This window comes from Gossypium arboreum, chromosome 11 (genome assembly GCF_025698485.1).
Source record: "Gossypium arboreum isolate Shixiya-1 chromosome 11, ASM2569848v2, whole genome shotgun sequence".
Lineage (NCBI taxonomy): Eukaryota > Viridiplantae > Streptophyta > Magnoliopsida > Malvales > Malvaceae > Gossypium > Gossypium arboreum.
Genome location: NC_069080.1, coordinates 130230711 through 130253343, shown reverse-complemented (window position 1 = coordinate 130253343; position 22633 = coordinate 130230711). Strand labels below are relative to the sequence as shown.

Genomic DNA, 22633 nt, shown 5'->3' with positions numbered 1-22633 from the left:
TCTAGATATGAAATTTATAATTTTTATTAATATATTTTTAAAAATTTATTTAAAGAAATTTTAATAATTAAAGAATGTTAGTGTATATCTAACTTGAACTTCATAAGTCATGTCTAAGTTGAAAGACGAAATCAAGAATTTAATAATTAAGCCATTCAACATTTGCTTTGGCTGGTTAAAGAGAAAATGTTTCAACTCGGATATTACAAAAACTTGGAAAACTGGTTGGCTTTGATGTTGGGTTGGTGAATGGTGCTTTGTTCTTTATTGGGATGATGTTCTGCTTTGGGTTTCCTAAATGCAAATGCATGCATCTACGAATATATATATATTATTCAAACCATATGGGCTTTTTTATTCAAATATTCTTTCTTCATATATATATTTCTCAAAGGAAATAAACTAAATTAGTTTAAGCATTTGATTATTGGTATAAAATATACTTTAAGTTGAAATTATTTATTTATGTTCTACATATTATTAAAATTAAGAATTTGATTTCGAACATACAAAAGTTGATAGAATTTGTAAATATGAAAAGTTGAATTTATTGAATATTTATTTAAAATTAGGATCAAGTTAATAGAATTTGAAAATGATTTAAGAAGAGAGTTACCGAAATATAACAGATTAAAAATGTTAGTGACGAAATTATATTTTTTTTATAACTTGATAACCAAGATAACAATTGGACAACTAATGATATAATTTATCATTTAAAATTACTTGCATTTGAATTAGCGATGGCCAAACAAGATTTGCAGTAGAATATAGCAGCCCCTGTTTTGATTGATTTATGAAACAAAGAATAATTGAAAATGGAAAGTAAGGGTAAAAAGCTGAAAAATAATTCTTTGTTTGGCCCAAACGTCAGTAATGCAGTCTTAAAATAACTTATCTTGTGGAAAGCTTGTCTGAAATTAGTGGTTGAAAAAAGGTGGCCATTCGTTAAAAATTCGAAAGTGTAAAAACCAACACCGCCTTCCCAATCTACGTCCTGCTTCTAGTTTTACAGGTAATTCACTAATTTTGTCTGGAACCTACTTTTTATTTAATTTTTTAAATTTTAATTTCTCAATTATTAATACTTAAATTCATGTTGCAACCACAAAATTGTACGTATTTCTTAGTACTCAAATTATGAGTCAATTGATGCCTTGCCTAAATCCTTAGAATCAAAGTATTTAAACAATATTGAACTAACATTAGAAAAGTATTAAACTCAGTTGTTTCTCTCCTTCTGATCTGCCTTACACCCATATCCAACCTTATGGCAAAACCAAGCTTCCTCCTTTTTTTTATGTTTGCGCTGCTATTTGCAACCTCTGGGGTTATTTTGTCTGCCAAATATTCCAATATAACCATTGATCAATCGGCCCTTTTAGCACTAAAATCTCATATAACTCATGATCCTCACAATCTCTTAGCAACCAATTGGTCTACTTCTACCTCTATTTGTAATTGGATAGGTGTCACCTGCGGATCCAGGCACCACAGAGTCATTGCTCTGAATTTATCAAGTATGGATCTCACTGGCACCATCCCATCTCAATTAGGAAATCTATCTTTCCTTTGTTGGCTTGACATTCATGACAATAATTTCCATGGCTCTATATCAATTGAATTAGCAGATTTGCATCGGCTGAAATATTTGGACTTTGGTAACAACAGCTTCGATGGAGAAATCCCATCATGGTTTGGTTGCTTCACTAAACTTCAAAGATTGACTTTGTACCATAACAACTTCATTGGTGTTATCCCATCTACTCTAGGCAATTTGTCAAAACTAGAAAGATTGAGCTTGGGTAGAAATCAAATTTCCGGTAGAATTCCAAATAGTTTATTCAAGTGCAAAGAACTGAAGTTTTTATCGTTGTTTAGCAACTCCTTGGAGGGAAGTATACCTGCAGAAATTGGAAATTTGACTTTGCTCAACACTTTGATTCTTGAAAGCAACTACCTCAAAGGTAAACAATTCAGGATTATTGCTTCATTCATTTTTTTTTATCTAATTTCTATGAACAATTGTTTTAAAAATGGTGAAGCGGGACTTTAAACAATAACCACTAAGTTCAATGCTATCAAAACGAAACTTAATCGTAAACAATTCAGGATTATTGCTTCATTCATTTTTTTTATCTAATTTCTATGAACAATTGTTTTAAATGGTGAAGCGGGACTTTAAACAATAACCACTAAGTTCAATGCTATCAAAACGAAACTTAATCATAAAGTGTATATATATATCATTTATGTCAATTGAGCCATCAACCAATTTAATTGGTGTCAAATTAGGCCAACTTCTTTGATAAACTAAATGTCATATCCTACTTTAATAATATTCTTAAAAAAATAAGTCAAATTTTCAATGCAGCTCCTGATTCGAAACACATCAAAACTCATCTTATAATTTCACCTTAAATTTACAAATTTTTTTGAAAACCTCCTAAGCGATTTGAATTGTTAAAAGTTCACTTGTGTTCAAGTATTTATCAAAATTTTTCCACATCTTGGATTACTTCTAAGTTACTCATCTACATTAAACATAAATTAAAAAAAAATTACACACAAAGATGACATAATTCTAACACCAAGCTATTTTTGACCAATTTAATTATCCTTATCCTCTACTTAACATCACCGTTAATCAATTTAACCTTTTAGTACTAATATCTCATATAATTTATATCAATTAAACTGCTTTTACTTATGTTTGCAATTGAAATTAGAGGTAGTGTTGAATTTGAGATTTAAGTCTTGCATTTTGGGATTTCCTTGGATTCAAAATAATCAAAGAATATTGAGAGCTAACGTTAGAAAAGTATTAACTCAGTTGTTTCTTTCCGTGTGATTTGCCTTATACCCTTTCCTTAGAATCAAAATATTAACCCCTTTATGACAAAAACTAGCTTCCTCTCCCTTTTTAAATTTGTGATGTTAGAACTATAAATAATATCTAATATAAAATTAAAACTGTAAACTAGGATCTGTCATGTCAAATCATTAAGAATAAATCAAGTACAAAACTAGATGTAGAAGCGTACCTGAATTCATTGATTTCTTTAAATTTATGGATCTTGGAGTTTTGATCTTACAAATTAGCACACAAGTAATCTAGAGAAGGTGGCTCTCTTTTTTCTAAAGATAGGAAATTAGAAAAGTTAACTTGAGTGTAATTTGGGCATCATCAATTAGAAACTAGTTACTAGAGTATCTGCACATATTTGACTCATACTTTATTTAATAATTAAAGCCCACTAAACGATAACCAAATTAGATCAGTTTTAATTTGGGCTAAGCTATCATGATAGTAAATAATATGTAATTACCCTTATTATATATCTGATGTTCATATTTTCCAATAATTTCCCACTTGGACCACATATATATACTAATTACTCTATAATTACATGTTATTATATAACATTATGAGTTCAAATTTTTACTATCATATCCAATAGGTATTTCGAACAATCTCGTCCATTAATTATATTAACATAGAACCAAGGCGACTTTCGTTACATATATTGTAACTAAATCCTTCCCTGATCATGTATATTAATACAACCAAATGACATAGATCTAGTATGGATGTGTAGCATGGAGATTACATGCAATATGATCTAAACATGTCTATTTCCAACTAATCCTCCTTAAACCTTAGTGAGATCAAACCTTACCAAAATCAAAATGTGAACAAACCAAATAAACTTTATTTCTGCATAAAATAAACTTAATATCCGTAAACTGAAATAACTAAAAATGTGTCTATAGCATAAAAGCATTTAAAAATACAAACTCTCACTAAAACCAAATATCCTTAAATGATATTACACCCATATGACCAATGTGCTCATGAAAAACCTTGGGTATTGTCCCTTAGTAAGCGAATCTGCAATTATGGAGTTTGTCCTAATATGCTTTATAGACACCTAACACTCTGAACTTTTACTTTAACAACCAAGAACTTTAAGTCTATGCGCTTTGCCTTTGATGTGCTCCTATTGTTATTGGAATAAATGACTACCAATTATTGTCACAATTTGCACCCCAGTGATAAAATTTTGCATCAATATTCCATCCAAATCAGATTCTGTATACTTAATGATCTCTAACTTATCAGGCCTTTGATATGTGAGCATGTAATTTTTTGTCCTCTGAAGATACCTCATAACCTTCTTGCCTGCTAACCAATGATTCATACCAAGGTTGCTTAAATATTTGCCTAACATCCCAACAATGTACGCAATGTCTGGACGTATACATGCTTGAGCATACATTAGACTCCCACTCTTGAGACGTAGGGAATCTTATGCATTTCCTTAATCTCAAAATCATTCTTGGGGTATTGGTTGAGACTTAACTTATTATTGACAAGTAGTATGTCATTAACATATAAAACAAAATATAGAACCTTACTCCCACTAAACTTATGGTATATACAATTATCGACCAAATTCATATCTAAACTAAATGAGATAATCATTTGATAAATTTTGTAATACTATTGACGAGTAGTCTGCTTAAGCCCATAAATGAATTTCTTTAATTTACAAATCATTAACTTTGCATCATTAGACACAAAGTTTTCTAGTTGCACAATATAAATGTATGATCAATGTTACCATTGAGAAACCATTAACTTAATATTCATCTGATGCAGCTTAAGGTTAAAATATTCCACTAAAGCCGTTATAATCTTTTCTCCAGTGTATCTTTTTTAATGACATTCATTTTTGAGGTTGTTGAGTTTGTTTTTCTGGAACAATTACGTAATCTTGAATAGAAAGTTGTTCAACATTGTCTTATTGAGGTTCTGGATTCACTTCTTGATCAATGATAGGTGTGAGAACCTGAACATCATTAAAAGTGATATTAGGAATTGAGTTAGAATTCAATTCCTCCTTAAAAGCAACGTCTTTAACTTTATTTCTCCCTCCAAACTCAACATCCTTAAAAATGTTGCAGTTCTCATCTCAAAAATATTCCTTATTATGGGATCATAAAATTCATAGCCCCTAGATCGCTCAAAATAACCAATAAAGTAGTTGTTCACTATTTTGGAGTCCAATTTCTTTTCATGTGGCCTATAAGGCCTTGCCTCAAGTGGACATCCCTAAATGTGAAAGTGCTTTAGACTAGGTTTTCGACCTGTCCAAAGCTAATAAGGTATTTTTGCAACTGCTTTAATGTGTATTCTATTCAAAATGTAAGTTGTTGTCTTTAGAGGCACTGACCAAATAAGCACTTTCACAGTTATCATGTTTCAACCTTTCTTCCTTTTACACACAATAAGAAATGAGCTCATTCAGAGTCCATTTCTCCTATTGACAGATGTAACCAATTTTAAATTAGTTAAATTGTGCAGGAAACGATACCAAAACCATAAAAACAAGCAATTCCTTAGAAAGCTCAATCTTACGTTAAGTCTTGAGGCAACATGAAACATCTCCATAATGAACTCCCCTATGTTTCCTTGACCCTTATACATCATAGACATCAAAGAATTTAAAAATGATGTCATCTCAACCTTATCTTTTTTAGCAAAATGTTTCTCAATTTCATCAAGGACACCCTTGGCCTAAGTAATCTCTTCAAATTCTGTGACCCTAAAGCTTTCTGGAATACTATGTTTTATGATCATTAGGCTCATGTGATTTAAACGATCCCACCTTTTAAAATCCCTCTTAACATCGGGGGTGCTTTCCGTAGTGAGAGATGCAGATTGTTCTTCCTTTAGTGCAAGGTCTATGTCCATACATCCAAGCACTCTAAGTAAGTGTCTTTTCCATTCCTTAAAATTAGTCCCATTAAGCATGGGGTATAGAATTTATATTAGCAGATATTGTGATAGCAGAAGATGAACTAGCTAAATATAGAACAGATAAAAACAATTAATAAGTAAACAATAAATTCAAGATAACGGCTAATCTTATCTCAAGATACCAAACACAACATTAATATCAAGTCTTTAGACAGTAAGATTAAAAGTAAGTGATACCCTTGTTGTAGCAATCAAACACTGGCAATAAATTATGTCAAACAATTAATTAATCTTTGGACTAACTTATTGCTCACATAAAATACCTTATAATTGTCACACATTTATCACCATAGATGTCGTTGAAATTCTACCAAATATTAACTTATCTTTGGGTCAATTAATAAACGCATGAATCAACATATAATCATCTTGATATTTCAAATAAACTAATCTACACAAAAGAGGCCACTTTGGCAGTATTTTGTTTCAACTAATCTATTTAAAATATTAGACATCCTTAATTAAAACTTAAAGCCAAAATCTGAATTTATTTGTTTCAAAATGTTTCTCTTAATTTCATCTTTCAATCAAATTAAAAGATAATAGTCTACATATACACATATATATATATATATATATATATATATCCCAAAACAACATAAAATGATGTTGGCAAATATAAGAATAGTTGAATAAATCATGAATCATAAACAACTTTACATATGACTTCAAATTTAAACCAAAATAATTTGAATAAAGGTAAAACTCATCTCAAGATATCGGACGCTCCATTAATATTTTATCTTTAGACAAAATATTAACTTGTAAGTGATATATTGGTGTAATAATCAAACATTGACAATAAGAAATGTCGAAACATAAATTTCCTTTGGGCCCATTTATTATTCACATGTAAAACTGAATAATTGTCATATGTTTATTACCATAGTTGCACATGTAATATTATTAACTTTCATTTGGGCAGATCAAAATTAACATAACTTAAGTTACATGCACACAACCTTTTATATTTTAAAACAAAATAATCTATACAAAAAATCACTTTGGTGACTTATTACTTCAATTAAGTTATTTTAATATATATAAACATGCCAATATTCAAATTTAAAATTTACCCAATACTCAAATGTCAAAACTATTTTTATTGATTTATAGATTCTGAAATAACCCAAAATAAGGTTGTCTTAATAATGCAATAAAAAACTAAAGACCTTAATCTTTGACTCTTTTTTTTTTTTGTTCCAAAACTATATATATAAAAAACAAACAGAAATAATGTACTGGTTCAAACAGGGGCAAAGCTAGAACAAATTTTTAGGGGGGCGAATGAAATTTTAATTTTTTATAGTCTATATCTTTATAATTTTCAAAGGATTAAATCAAATTTTTATAATTTTAGAGGGGGCCAAAGTGCAATTTTACCTTTACTAATTTAAAGTTTTTAAAAAACTTTAAGGGGCTAAATAAAAATTTTACATATTTTAGGGGGCAGGGGCCTCTGCCAGTCCCCTAAATCCGCCCCTGGGTTCAAAGCCTAATAATTAACAAGCAAATGTATTCATAATTTTGGCATAGATAAAAACACCGAAGTAATTCACGCATATACATGTATTCACAATCAAATAGAAAAACATACCCTGAATATATCATGTAAACCCAAAGTTGTATTTATAATTAAATAGAGATTCGAATGAATACTTAAAAATATTTTCAAGCAAATAAATCTCAAAAATAAAATCATAATAATTGGTATATCCCACAATTCAAACTATAGATCATATTATCATAATCTAATCAAATGTTGTAGAACCAAACTTAAAACCAAATACTTTAGACATATATCATGATTAACATCAATTTGCATCAAAACCTAATTTCATCATAATTAAACCATAAAAATATAACCCTGATCAACTTGCATTGCATATCCCAAGTAAATCCAAATCCAAAATATATGCTTAAACTAAATAGTATGAAAAGAATAAGCATATAAACTCAATAATAAATATCAATGGACTAATATTATTCCCACAGCCAAGCCAAAAACAAATAAAACCTTAAACATGCCATTAACAATTTTTACAATAAAAATAAATATTCTATTTATCCTAAAGGCGCAATAACAAAAAAAAAAAAAAGAAAAAAGTCAAAGACTAAAGGTGAAAGAACAAACGAAATATATATTCCTTAATAGCATAAAAATCAATAGCCAAATCAGCCTTTATGCGCGTTCTGTAGTCTTTTTTTTTTGTAACAATAATAACCTTTGTGACATCAATGAAAGAAGAAGAAAAAAACAATAGCCAAATACATGCATAAATCAAGAACCAAATAAATTATATTCTTTAATCCTTCACTGAATCACATATTCAAATATTAATCCAACCTATATTTATAACATAAACTTAAAAGGGTTTCTATCAATATTTTCAACACTCAAAATTGATGGAATATTTAACGAATATAAAGAACCAACATGTATATTAATCAATACACCAAATCAATATTTTAAATCCTTAAAATTTTAAAACAAATTGAAACCTTAAAAATTTGACATAAATCCAAAAGATTTGACATGTATGATTAAAAAAAAACACTGAATCCAAATATCAGATTCATAAAATTTGAAAAACGAATAAACCCAAAAATAATAGAGAATCAATTCGTTCTCAATAATTCAACATAGCAACTCTCGGATACCACTTGTTAGAACTGTAAATAATATCTAATATAAAATTAGAACTGTAAACTAGGATCTGTCATGTCAAATCATCAAGAATAAATCAAGAACAAAACTAGAAGTGGAAGTGTACCTGGATTCATCGATTTCCTAAATCTACAGATTTTGGGATTTTTATCTTCCAAATTAGCACACAAATAATCTAGAGAAGGTGGCTCTCTCTTTGCTAAAGATGGGATATTAGAAAAATTATCTTGTGTGTAATTTGGAAAACATAACCCTAATATATATAACTTTGGCACATTAGCTCTTATTTCTAATCAGCTCATCATCAATTAGAAATTAGTTACTAAAGTATCTACATATATTTGACCCATACTTTATTTAATAATTAAAGCCCAATAAACCATAACCAAATTAGATCACTTTTAATTTGGGCAAACCTATTATGATAATAAATAATAACATGGAATTACTCTTATTATATATGTGATGTCCATATTTTTTAACATGTGCTAATGTTTACAATTTAACACTAAAATCTCGTGTAAGTCATGATTCTCAAAACATCAATTAGACTTGTTTACTTATTTATAAATTTCAATTAATTTAATTATATGTTTCAAGTGAAATTCCTTTGTTATTGAAAATTTGACTTTTTCCAAACACTTTATCTTGCCAATAACGAATTAACAAGTACTTCTTTCTTTTATTAAATTTATGCATTCCATAATTAAATTAAAAGTCACCTCAAGTTTACTATGTAAGGTAATTGTAGTAGTTTCCTTTTAATAGATAAAATCTTAGAATTATTCTTATACATCTAGAAAATACAAGATGTTGTCAAAAAATTAACCAATTATTTTAATGAATATATGGATAATCAGAATGTTTTTCGCAAAAATAATTAATGAGAAGGATTATGTATGAAACAATTATTTCAGGGTAGCATATTACATCAAATTATTATATTACGTAATTTTACCCTTAAAAAATCCAGTAATTATTGAAGTGATAATTTTCTTTTGTGTTTGATGATTTTGAGATTTTAGATGATATATTAATGGTGACAATTGTGTGGAAAATTTTTCAAAAATATATGTTTATATATACAAATATGTAGCACTAATAGTATCCATGTATCTTGTTTATTTTATATATTTTAAAATTTAGAATTGAGTTAACAAGAAAGATAATAATTAGTATTAGTGAAGAAGGTGTTCAACAACAAACAAACTAAAGATAAGTCAAAGATCAGAAATCAATATTTGAGAGAGAAAATCCGAAACTGTTGTTGTTTAATTGTAACTTGCATAAAGAACAAACTACTGTAGAATTTTTTTATATGTTGTTTTAGTTTATTTTAGCGTTTTAATCTTTTAATTTCTTAATATAGTAATATTTTTCGCTCAGAACAAAGTTTTGAATTTTAATTTCTATGTATTTCTTAGAAAAGAGATAAGTCACAGTGCTTGAATACATGAAAACAAAATATTGAATTAATATTAGACTTGTTTCTACGCTTTTGATTTTTGCCTTATTAGTTATTTGTTTAATTAATATTTGCTCAGCCATAGTTGAGATAAACATAGTACATGAGTTTTACTAGTTGAGATAAACATAGTACATGAGTTTTACTAGTAAGCTATTTTGATGATTTTAATTATATGTTCAGGTGAAATTCCAATGAGTATTGGAAACATGACTTTTCTCAAGTTGATTGATCTTTTTAATAACAGTTTAACAGGTAAATATGCAATATCATTTTACGTCTCCTTTCAATTGTTATATATTACTAATTAACTTACAATATTTTAGTTTCTTAATGTAATACTTCTGGCTTCAAAAACTAGTTTAACGTTATAAGAATGTAGGAAATATTGGTATAATAATTTGAATTGCAGATTACTTAAATTCAAAGACCCAAACATAATAATTTGAATATTAAACTCAAATGGATCTCCCTAGCACCATACTTAAATATTTGGATAATAATTCTCTTTCAAGTTCCATGCTTGTTTCGATTTTGAATATATTTTTATGTTGTGAGAATAGAGTAAAAAGAGTAAATTATTGTACTCGAAAACTGCACTACATTCAATTCTCAAAAAAGATAAAGAGATCATAGACGGTTGTGCTTAAAACTTAATCTCTTTGACAAAGTTTTCCTCCAATGTAATTTAATAGCACAATATATCATTTCAATATACCCTACAAAATATTGAAAGAAACAAGAAATATATATATATATAATAAATAACACTAGAATTTTAATGAGGTTCGGCAAATTATGCTTATGTTTTCGGACACTACTAAATATATTTCACTCCAAAAAATACATTTAAAAATTACAAATAGGAAGAGAGAAAATTTTCCTTATGAAGAAAGTGACAAATTTTTAGATATTTTCAATGATGAAATGGTTTAGTCGAGCACTAAGGACCGACTTGTAAATAACCTAAGGTTTAGAGATCAAAACATGGAATTATCTCATGAGCAAAATTAAATTTTTTTAACAAATTGGGTCAGATGACATCAAACAGTAAATCTTCTACATTTATTGCATGTGAATTTTGCATTGTTTAATACCTTCCTTATATTTTCCTTTATGCCAAGAAATGATTTATCTTATTTATTGCAGGTCTTATTCCTTCCTCAATCTTCAACATTTCTTCATTGCAAGTAATTGCATTGTCAGACAACAATCTGTCTGGTCATCTCTTTCCAAATATGTTTGATTACCTTCCTCAATTATATTATCTTGATTTGGAAGGATGTCAACTTTATGGTAAGCTACCTTATTTGTCATACTTATAATGTGCTAATTAACTAAAACAGCTAATCACAAGTCACCACACAACTTTTTTATTTTTTATTTTTTAATAGTTATAGTTTATTTTAACTTTTCAATCTTTTAGTTTCTTAATATAGTAAAATCTTAGCTACTAAAACTGGTACATGAAAGAAAATCATAAAATTTCACCTTGAATTTACATTTTTTTCTGAAAACCTCCAAAACTATTTGAATTGCTAAAGTTGAACTGTGTGTGGGCATTTCACATTAAACCTTAGGCGATCAAGTAAAGATGTTAAGATTTGCCTTAGATAATTAACTAATTATTCTTTACTTCTTATCACAAATTTATTAAGTTAAGGTCTTATGAATTAACATTAAACTTGTACCACCCTTACCTTATTTGTTTCCAAAATTTCGGTTAATATAAGGAATTAATAATTTAGTTGAAATAAAATTCTCAATTGTGGAGCAATTTGGGTTGTACCTAACATTTTTTACCCTTACTTTATTTGTTTTATTATTTCTGCTCAGCCATAAGTTCATATTATTGAATTCAAGAAAAAAAGAGAACATGAGTTGTTTCTCTGATTACAGACCAATCAAAATTGCCTAAATTCCAAAATTCCAAATGCAAAGATAACATAATTCTACAACCAACCTATTTTAATCAACGTGATTATATATTTATTCTATCGTTTATTGAAGACCTGACTACTTTCGAAAACATTAATGTTTTTAATAACAAATTTAATAGGTATAATATCATTTTTCTTGTTATATTTATTCAATCTCTTTTTGTTGTTATTTATATTATTTATTAAGTGTTTTGCTGGATTGGTATTGTCTTCAATTGGGTCACCACCTCAATTAATAAAATTACGAAAATACCCTTCCGTTGGTGAAATAAGTTTTGTTATAGAGGGTAATTTAGCTTTTTAATTTTAAAAAAAACAACAAAAGTATACATATGGTGGGATTTGAATGAGTACCAGTTGTATTAGTAAAACTTTTAATTTACTACTAAGCTAAAATTTCATTTTACTATTTTCAGACATTTTAATTTTTATTATGCACACTTTATTACTTCCATCAATTGTATATCTATACTATTTATTAAGTGTTTTATTATGTTGGTGTTACAAGTTAACTTAACATTGACTCAAGATTAATGACAAGACCTTAATAAACAATTTAAATCTATTTTTTCATTTTAATATCATATATATTGTATTTGTTATTATTAATTAATTTCAAACTATACATATTATTTTTTATTATATATTTTTTAAGGACATATTTATGTTCTAAAATTATAATTTTCATACACATACGCGGATTAATAAAATTTTTAGTATATTATTAATTAGCTTACAATATTTTAATCTCTTAATGTAATACTTTTGGATGAAAGGAAAAAATAATGACGCATGTGATACTTAACAATTTTTAACGTGAGAAAAATATAAGAAATAATGGTAAAAAGAAATTTAATAATTTAAATAACAAATTACATGACTTAAAAGATCCAGACCTAAATAATTTGAATGTTAAATGAAACCAGATTCAAATTTGAAATATTTAAAATTATTTAACTTGATGTAACCAAAATTGTTCGGATTCACTATTTATAAGTTACTAATTAAAATAATTAATATAAATGGATTTTGCATGTATTAAATTTAATATTTAATATTTTATATGCAATTAATGTCTTGTCTGCCACTTTGCCTTTTGGCCCTCCACACTTGTCTCTTTTTCTGGGAAACCATGACCGTCTTTTACTTGTAAAAAAGATTAGATTTTTTTTTTTTTAAACTGCATTGTTGTCTTGCCAATGGATGGATGAAGAATTGAAATTAGATTTAAGTGTTGCATTTTGGGATATCCTTAGAATCAAATATTTAAAGAATATTGAGCTAACATTACAAAAATATTAACTCACTTGTTTCTTTCCTTATGATTTGTCTTTTACCCTTTCCCTACCATCAAAATATTCACCCAACTTTATGCCAAAAACTAGCTTCCTCTCCCTTTTTAAGTTTGTGCTGCTGTTTGAAATTTTTGGACTATTTTTTCCACGCTAAAATCTCGTATAAATCATGGTACTAGAAATGTCAATTAAACTTATTTTATTTATTTATAAATTTTGATTAATTTAATTATATGTTTCAGGTAAAATTTCTTCCCATATTGCAAATTTGACTTTTCTCCAAACATTTTTTCTTTCCGATAATAAAATAACAGGTATACTTTCATCTTTCTTTTCTTCTTCTTTTTTTTTCTATTAAATTTATGCATTCCTTACCTCAACTTTAGGTGAAAGGTAATTGTAGTATTTTCCTTTTAATAGATTAAAATCTTAGAGTCATTATTTGCATCTTGAAAATGTAAAATGTTATGAAATAAATTAATTAATCATTTTATTGGTTATACGAATAATCTGCGTGTGTTTGTCACAAATATAATTAATGAAAAAGGATTATATATGAAAATGACTTCACATTAGTATATTACATCAAATTATTATGTTACATAATCATACCTTTAAAAAATGGTGAAGTAGTTATATTATTGAAGTAATAATTTTGTGTGTTTGATGATTTTGAGATTTTGGATGATATATTAATGGTTATAATTGTGTGGTAAAATTTTCAAAAGATATGTGTATATATACAAACATGTAGCACTAATAGTATCCATATATCTTGTTTGTTTTATATATTTCAAAACTTAGAATTGAGTTAACAAAAAGATGATACGGTTAGTATTAGTAAAGAAGGTGTTCAACAATAAACAAACTAAAGATAAGTCAAAGATCAGAAATCTAAGATTTGAGAAAAAATCCAAAACTATGAATCTTTGTCTTATTATTTATTTGTTTAATTAATCTTTGCCCAGCCATTGTTCCTATTATTGAATAAGAGATAAACACAGTACATGAGTTGTACTAGTAAGCTATGAATTTAATTGTATATTTTAGGTGAAATTCAATAAATATTACAAACATAATTTCTCTTAAATTCATTGATTTTTCTAATAACAACTTAGCATATAAATATGATTTTCTACTTTCAATTGTTATATATTTTTAATTAGTGTACAATTTTTTAATTTCCTAATATAATACTTTTGACTTAGACAATAATAGATCATTATCTTGCCAATGGATGTATTATCCCAACTTTATGGAAAGAACTAGCTTCCTTTCCCTTTTTAAGTTTGTGCTACTGTTTGCAATTTTTAGATTATTTTGTCCCTTTTAGCACTAAAATTTCATATCAATCATTATCCTTGAAATCTCAATTAAACTTGTTTTATTTATTTATAAATTTTGATTAATTTAATTATATGTTTCAAGTGAAATTCCTTCCGTTATTGAAAAATTGACTTCTCTCCAAGCATTTTCTGTTTCCAATAACAAGTTAACAGGTATAATTTCATCTTTCTTTTCTTTTTCTATTAGATTTATGCATTCCGTAATCAAATAAAAGTTATCTCAAGTTTAGGTTGAAAGATAATTGTAGTAGTTTCCTTTTAATAGATTAAAATCTTAGAGGCATTCTTATGCATCTAGAAAATGTAAGATGTTGTGAAGTAAATTAATCTATCATTTTATTGGCTCACTTCAATAAATATCTTGAAAAACTAAAAAATATCATGTCATACATTACATGTGATAATTAAATGATAACAAATTAATTCAACTATTCATTAATGATTAAATTAATAAATAATTAGTTTTTTTTAGAAATGCAATAAGGTGGCATGATAACAAATTAATTCAACTATTCATTAATGATTAAATTAATAAATAATTAGTTATTTTATTAAAGTAATAATTCTGTGTGTTTGATGATTTTGAGATTTTGGATGATATATTAATGGTTACAATTGTGTGGTAAATTTTTAAAAGATATGTCTATATATACAAACATGTAGCACCAACAGTATTTGTTTGTTTTATATATTTCAAAACTTAGAATTGAGTTAACAAGAAAGATGATTAGTATTAATGAAGAAGGTGATGAAGAATAAACAAACTAAAGATAAGTGAAAGATCATAAATCTAAGATTTGAGAGAAAAAAATCCAAAACTATGAATCTTTTGAAAACAGAATATTGAATCAGACAAGACTTGTAACTAGCTATTTCTTCTACCTTTAGATTTGTCTTATTATTTACGTGCTAAATTAATTGTTGCTCAGTCATAGTTGATATTTTTGAATAGGAAAGAAATAGAGTACATGAATTCTAGGTTGATTACAGAGAAATAGAGTACATATTATATGATTCAGACTTATACTTACCTGCTTTGAAATTAAGGTCTGTTTCAAAAAATAGTAAATTTTGACTATTTTAATTATATATTTTAGGTGAAATTCCTTCTATTATTGGAAATTTTACTTCCTCGAGTACCTCAATCTTGATGGTAACTACTTAACAGGTATAAAATTATTTTTATTCTCATTTTTCGTTTACAGATATGCAATACTTTAAATACTTTGACAATAGAAAAAGAAGTATTAGTATAAAAATCGATAATTTGAGTTAGAAATTACTTAGTTTCTATTTGATTAGTGAGCATCTGCTTCACCACCATTGTTAAACAGAGAAGTATTTTCATAAAGAATGACTTTCATAATATGAATCTTGAGAATTTTATGATTATAAACACAAAAGATATTAAAAGAAAAATACAAACAAAAGATATATATGTATAATTCCTCGAGTTGTTGAAAATTGATTTCTCTACATATGTTTATCTCTTTTATAACAAATTGTGAGGTATAATTTCATTTTTTTATATTTTTATACATTTATCCAATCTCTTTTTATTTTTAAGTAATGGAAATAAAATTTTCTTTAGAATGTAGTAGTAGATTCTTTCGATAGCTTACAACTTAAAAATTGTTCTTATGCATTTAAAAATGGTTAGAAGCAGTGTAGTACCAACTATTTTTATTGGTTAAAATGTATTACATAAAAATGTAGTTATTTTGCATTTTATATTCCAAAGAATCTTCAAACCCTTAATTCTAACTCTATTCTAATTTTATCTCCAAGGCCGTATTCAAACACCACCACCTTCATTGCAATGGTATGGAGTTTCGGACAATAATTTTATTGGAGGAATCCCCTCCTTAATATGCAATTTGACTTCTCTTACGGGTATTGATCTATCTAAAAATAATTTGGATGGAACAATTCCAGAGTGCCTTGGAAACTTGAGTTCTTCTCTCTTAGAAATTTTTCTAGAAAATAATAATTTTCATGGTCAAATACCAGAAAATTTTGCTAAAGGTTGCATGTTGAAAAGTTTTCGCGTCAACAACAATAAATTAGAAGGGTCACTACCACGATCTTTGGCTAATTGCAAAGATTTAAACCTTCTTGATGTTGGAAACAACAATTTGAATGACACTTTCCCAAATTGGTTAGGAAATTTGGATCGGCTGCATGTTCTTATATTGAGGTCGAATAGATTCTATGGCCAAGTGGGTAGCTTTGATGTTACAGTTTCCTTAACTCGTTTGCGTATCATTGATCTTTCTTGCAATAACTTCAGTGGCTACTTACCTACCAATTTTTTTGAACATTTGCATGCCATTAGAGAAGGGTATGAAAAGAAAGTTGAACCAGAGTACATGCAACAAGGATTTGATAAAGTTTTAGTGAATTATGCTTCTGGTTTATCTATTACATCAAAAGGGCTGGAAACAGAGTTTGAAATACTATTATCCATTTGGACGGTTATTGACCTTTCTAATAATCAGTTCTCGGGAGAAATTCCAAAAATACTTGGTGAGCTTCATTTACTTATTGTCCTAAACCTCTCCCATAACTGTTTAATAGGTCCTATCCCATCATATTTAGGTGATTTGTCAGAGCTTGAATCATTAGATCTTTCATCAAATAAACTCGAAGGAAGAATTCCGACAGAGTTAAAAAATCTTGGATTCTTAGAGGTGTTAAACCTTTCTCAAAATAAACTCAAGGGACCCATTCCTCAAGGAAAACAATTTGATACTTTCACTAACGATTCCTACATGGAAAATCTGGATTTATGTGGTTTGCCATTATCAAAAAGCTGTGATACTGACGAGGAAACTCCAGCCAAATTTGATAGAGATGATGATGATAGTGATGAATTGAATTGGAAATTTTCTATATTGATGGGGTATGGATGTGGGTTGGTTCTGGGAATGAGCATGGGATACATTGTATTCACGACAGGAAAACCATGGTGGTTGATCCAGATCGTCGAGCGAGTTCGACAAAGATTTGCAAAAAGGTAGAGAAGCCAACTTTTCGGCGAGGTCAACAAGGTGCAAACAGAACAGAAAACTTCGTAGCTTGGTGGTATGCAGGCCTTTTTCTGTAGCAGTTTAATATATATTTTGTGTGGGTGCTTTATTGTATGTTACGTAGTATATATTATGTTTTCTTAGGTCTCCTCTCACGGCAATGTTCCCTGATGTGTTTTTGCTAGCTGCACTGGTTTGTAAAGATTGTCTTTCTATCTTTTTAATAAAATTGATATGACTTAGTAAAAAAGGAAAACCCAAAAAATTTCAATAAGGAATAGATACTCCAAGAATGGTTAATTTATTCCAAAGAGTTTGTCAAGGAGGTAAAATAATGCAAAATTATATCTTTGAATTGAATTTGAATCATGGTTTTAATTGGTCAATACATGTGTTCTTTGTTTTAACCTGAATCAGATTTGTTGGATATATATTTTGTTAGGTTGATTTATTATGGAAGAGATTTGGAATTGAATTTATAAAAAGAAATTACTTGATTTAGATCAATGTAATTGTTTTTATGAAATTATAGATATCACCGTACTCATGTATTTTTATATATTTAATTGGATAAATATATTCAGAAATTATTTCTAAAATTAATAGTGGAAAATTTTCGACAATTTTTTTTTACAAATTATTATAATAGGATTTCTCATATAAATTTGATTTTATACGTTTTCTCTTTAGGAGAATATTTGATGTATTATTAGTGCATAAGTTCTTTGCACTCTCAGTGAATAATAACATGATACATCATTATTAAATAAAATAAAAATTAGTGAAAAACTTATAAATAAATACTAATAATTTTATTTAAACATAATTATCAATAAATAAATGCTAAAACCCTAAACTTTAAACATGAGACCCTATATTTTATACCTAAACCCTTAAACTCAACATCTTAAATTCAAGAGTTATTAATATTTATTTATAACAGATTACGTTTAATGTTTAATTAAGTTTAAATAAAATTATTAGTATCTATTTATATGTCCTCCATATTTTTAATTTAATTTAATGATTATATAATATGTTATTATTCATTAACGATGCATGAGACTTGTGCAAAATATCATACACCAATAATGCATCAAATATTATATTTTCTCAAATATATAATTAATCAAATGAAAAGTACAAAAATAAATGCACGGAAATCCAGTATTTGGAATAGCTATAAATATCTTCAAGTCAAATTTATTAAGTAAAAAGGAGATTAAAAGTAGTAAGAAATCAATCAAGCTAATAACAGAGTTGTACGCAAAGTTAAACTTTATGTTGTAACTTCGAATGATAAATTTTGAAACCATGTAATTGAATCTTAAAATCTTATTAGTTAAGTCTTTTGTCAGTTTAATTGGTAATTTAAAAATAATAAGTTAATTTAATCTAATTAGATGTGTTCATAGATTAAATCGAGCATAGGCTTGGTTTCAAAAAAATTTCTAAGCTAAGTTTTGGCTTGGCCAAATAGCCCATTACACTATTTAAAAGATAGTAAAATTATTCAAATTTAATTATGAAAATATATAAATATAAAATTATTTTTATTTTTCAATAAGAGAATGGGTCTAGTCGAGCTGGGCCAAGGTTAAAAACTTAAGTCCAAGCCCAACTAATGAGCACCTTAAATCTAACATATAGTATATTTAAAAGCACAAATGTAGATCAAATTGTAAATATGTTTGCATCTATTCCATAAACTACTTGAATCTAACATGTTAAACATATATTTAGAAAATGAAAAAGATTCTTAAATGTTATTGCCATTGTTTTTTAATATATGATATCCAAGTTATCCATACGATAATATGTGATATCCAAGTTATTCATGCAATAAATACATACTTGTTTACAATTTGAACCACATGTTTTAAATATGTTTTACATCATATCCAAACTAACATTTAATGCTCAAATTGGTAGCTAAATTGGTAGAAGGACCTGGTTGATACAATATTGATACTTTGAGGATTCAATTAGAATGTATACAAGTTTAGGGTGCATTTTAAAATCTGAATAATAGTTTGAGATGTTTGGTGGAATTAATCCTAATTGCTTCTACTATCTAGGGTAAACTATAGAATCAGTCACCTAATTATGAAAATTTTTAATTTAGTCACTAGTTAACATTTTAGATCATTTCTATTTTGGTTTCACACATTTTAGATTATTTCTATTTTGGTCACTCTTCGTTAAATAGTTAACAATGATGATGCCTTTTCTAACTGCTATAATAATACATTTATTCCTCAATATTTATATATATTCTATCAATTTAATTCTAATTCTAAATGATTTAATAAATTTAACCCTCCATTTTTACAAATTCTATTAATTTTATCTTCAAACACATATAACTAATGTAACGCCCCAATTTTCGGGAATTCTGTGAATGTTGGCATAGGTTTAATTATGTTAGTGAGCCTCTAGAAGGCCCAAGCTTAAGATAGAACCCGACAATTTTAGTTAATTTTTGTTCCATAAGAAAAAGGGGGTGAAATTATGAAATAGAATCTATGTGAAAATGTTTGAAAATGCTATAGGCTAAATTGAAGTGGCCAAATAAATAGGAGTGCAAAATAGGAGGATTTGCATGACAAACTTCCCATTTTACATAAAGTGGCCAGCCATCATGTTGTTGTAGACAATATGAGCACTTGATAACCATAATTTATGGTACAAATTGATACAAATTGATAATGGGTTAGGTAAGTGTTCCATGATAATGGGTTAGGTAAATGTTCCATGATAATGGGTTAGGTAAATGTTCCATGATAATGGGTTAGGTAAATGTTCCATGATGGGAATTTCATGTCTTTTGTATTAAAGAATTAAATAGATGAAATATGAAATTTAATTAAAAAAAAAGGGGTGAAAAGAACAAAGTTTTGTCCATCTTTGTTCATCATAGCCTAAAGTTAGAGAAGAGAAAGGAGAGGAGAAAGCTCTTGAATGTTCGGTCACTTGGGGAAGAAAATTGAAGGTAAGTTCATGGTAGTTTGCTTCTATCTTGATGTTCATGAGTTCTTCTTGATTCTACCTTAACTCTTGAAGCATATTTTGGTTTTTGGTTGTGTTGTGAGCATTTGGTCATGAATTAAAATGAAGGAAATGGTTGTTGTTTCATGTTCTTTTGATGAAAAATGAAAGATATGTGAAGTTGAGCCAAACAAATAAGCATGCATGTGCTTAGATGCTAAGGGGAAAAATCGGCTAATATGTTGTGCTTTAAAATGATGAAATGGAGATTATACTTAAGTAAACTCATAGATATGTGATGATTGATTGGTGATATACATGTTTAAAAAAAACATGCATGCAAGTTATGTGTGAAAGAGTGATTTGGTAATAAATCTGCTTGGGACAGCAGCAGTAACGTGACTTTGGAAAATCACCATAAATTGTGGGAGATGAATTAGAAGCTGAATAAATTATGTAATTAAAGCTTGTCGAGTCTAGTTTCAAATGAAATAAACGAGAACATATTTTGAATTCTGTAGAATGAGAAATTTGATTCGTAATGAAGAGTGGTCAGAGTAGTCAAACAGTGAAACATCAGAAACTTTGAGAAAAATCTAGTATTGATTGGCCAAACCAAAAATTCTGAAAATTTTATGAATATAAGATATATGTGTCTATTTTCAGGGAAAATTAACAGCACTTGATTTGGACTTTCGTAGCTCCAGTTATAAATGATTTAGTGACTGTTGCTCAGGAAGACAGCTTGCAGTGAAATTATGATTATGTGGTAAACATTGACAAAAATTTGTTAATGAGTTGCTTATTGATTTCTTATAAGCTTACTATGATCTGTTGGTGTGGTTGGCCGAATATTGTAAGGGGTTAATACGTAGTTTGTATTTGAATAGTTAGATTAACGTGTTAGTAATCCAATTGTAGGCGGTTCATGTGTGGATCTCGTCAGCATATCGTCGCAAACAGGTGTGTAACTAACACCCTCTTTCTTAGTCTGGATCGGCAAAAGTCGAAAAGTCGAAATGCCGAAAACCGGTATTTTGTAGATTTGCGAGTGTGCGAATGCTCGTGAGGTAAATCGATTAATGTTTTTGGTAAGCTGTAAAATTTGGACTGCAAAGTGCATGATTTCTGTGCCCTCAATATTTTTGGGCTTAATGGGCCAAAATTGGAATGATGGGCCAACGGGTCCAATTCGGTAAGAACTCTCGGTACGCGATTCTGTTAGTACGTGAAAAGTAGGAATATGCATGAAAAACCCTAAAATAGATAAATTACTGAAATACCTTTAAAAGTGGAAAATTTACAGTTTTACCCCTAGGAGATAAATTACTGAAATACCCCTAGGGTTAAATTGACTTAAATGCATGTTTGACTGTTGTTATTTACTGTATGCCATGTTGTTATTATCTAATTCATGGGATTGGGATATTGACGTAGGAAGTACTGAAAGTGGCTTGTCCACGTACTGGAGGCTTTGCCTCAATTTATTGATAATCGAGCAAACAATCTCGCAACTGTGGAGTGTTGGGCTGGGTGGGTTGAGCTATCCCCACATGGAGTGTATGGCTGGTATGGGTGGAGTGTAGTGGTTGGTGGGTTGAGTAGTCTCCCCAAATGGGCTTGCATATGTTATTGATGTTGCATGTATTTTGAAATGGGCCTATGGGCCATACTGTTATCTGAATAAGGGCTAAGGCCCGCTTTATTGTAATCAAAAGGGCTCGTCCAATTACCACTATTACTCGAATGGGCTTAGGCCCAATAGGCTTGAGTGACTTGGGCTTTGAATGGGTTTTCCTTACATACCGAGTTTCCCCAAACTCACCCTTTTATTTTCATCCACGCAGAAATCCCCAACCATAGTGGGCTTGGAGTCGTGAGGGAATTCGGAGTGGCCACCGCTCGAAAGTTTGATTTTCTTCCGTGAACTGGACATCCTTTTATTCACGTTTGAAGTTTTGGGTTTTAAATGTAATAAGGCCGCTTAATTATTTTTGATGGTTTTAATATGTATTACTAAGATAGGTATTACTTATTTTAACTGTTGAAATTGGATAGCTTTTTAGGTGCGTTTTCAA

General features: G+C 28.3%; 1 protein-coding gene across 1 annotated transcript; it reads left to right on the top strand.

Annotated features, from left to right (window-relative positions):
• The first annotated feature begins 1522 nt into the window (after nucleotides 1–1522).
• LOC108477891 (receptor-like protein 9DC3) lies at nucleotides 1523–17558 on the top strand. The gene is made up of 2 exons (XM_053021407.1): nucleotides 1523–1967; nucleotides 16327–17558. The coding sequence occupies exons 1-2, from the start codon at nucleotides 1523–1525 to the stop codon at nucleotides 17556–17558; spliced, it is 1677 nt and encodes a 558-aa protein (XP_052877367.1).
• Nucleotides 17559–22633: the final 5075 nt, after the last annotated feature.

Bases quoted from the DNA above. Each gene is read 5' to 3' on its own strand.
- LOC108477891 (XM_053021407.1), top strand. From the start codon at position 1,523: ATGGATCTCACTGGCACCATCCCATCTCAATTAGGAAATCTATCTTTC. The intron at 1,968-16,326 runs GTAAACAATTCA...TTTATCTCCAAG, and splicing joins TGAAAGCAACTACCTCAAAG to GCCGTATTCAAACACCACCA.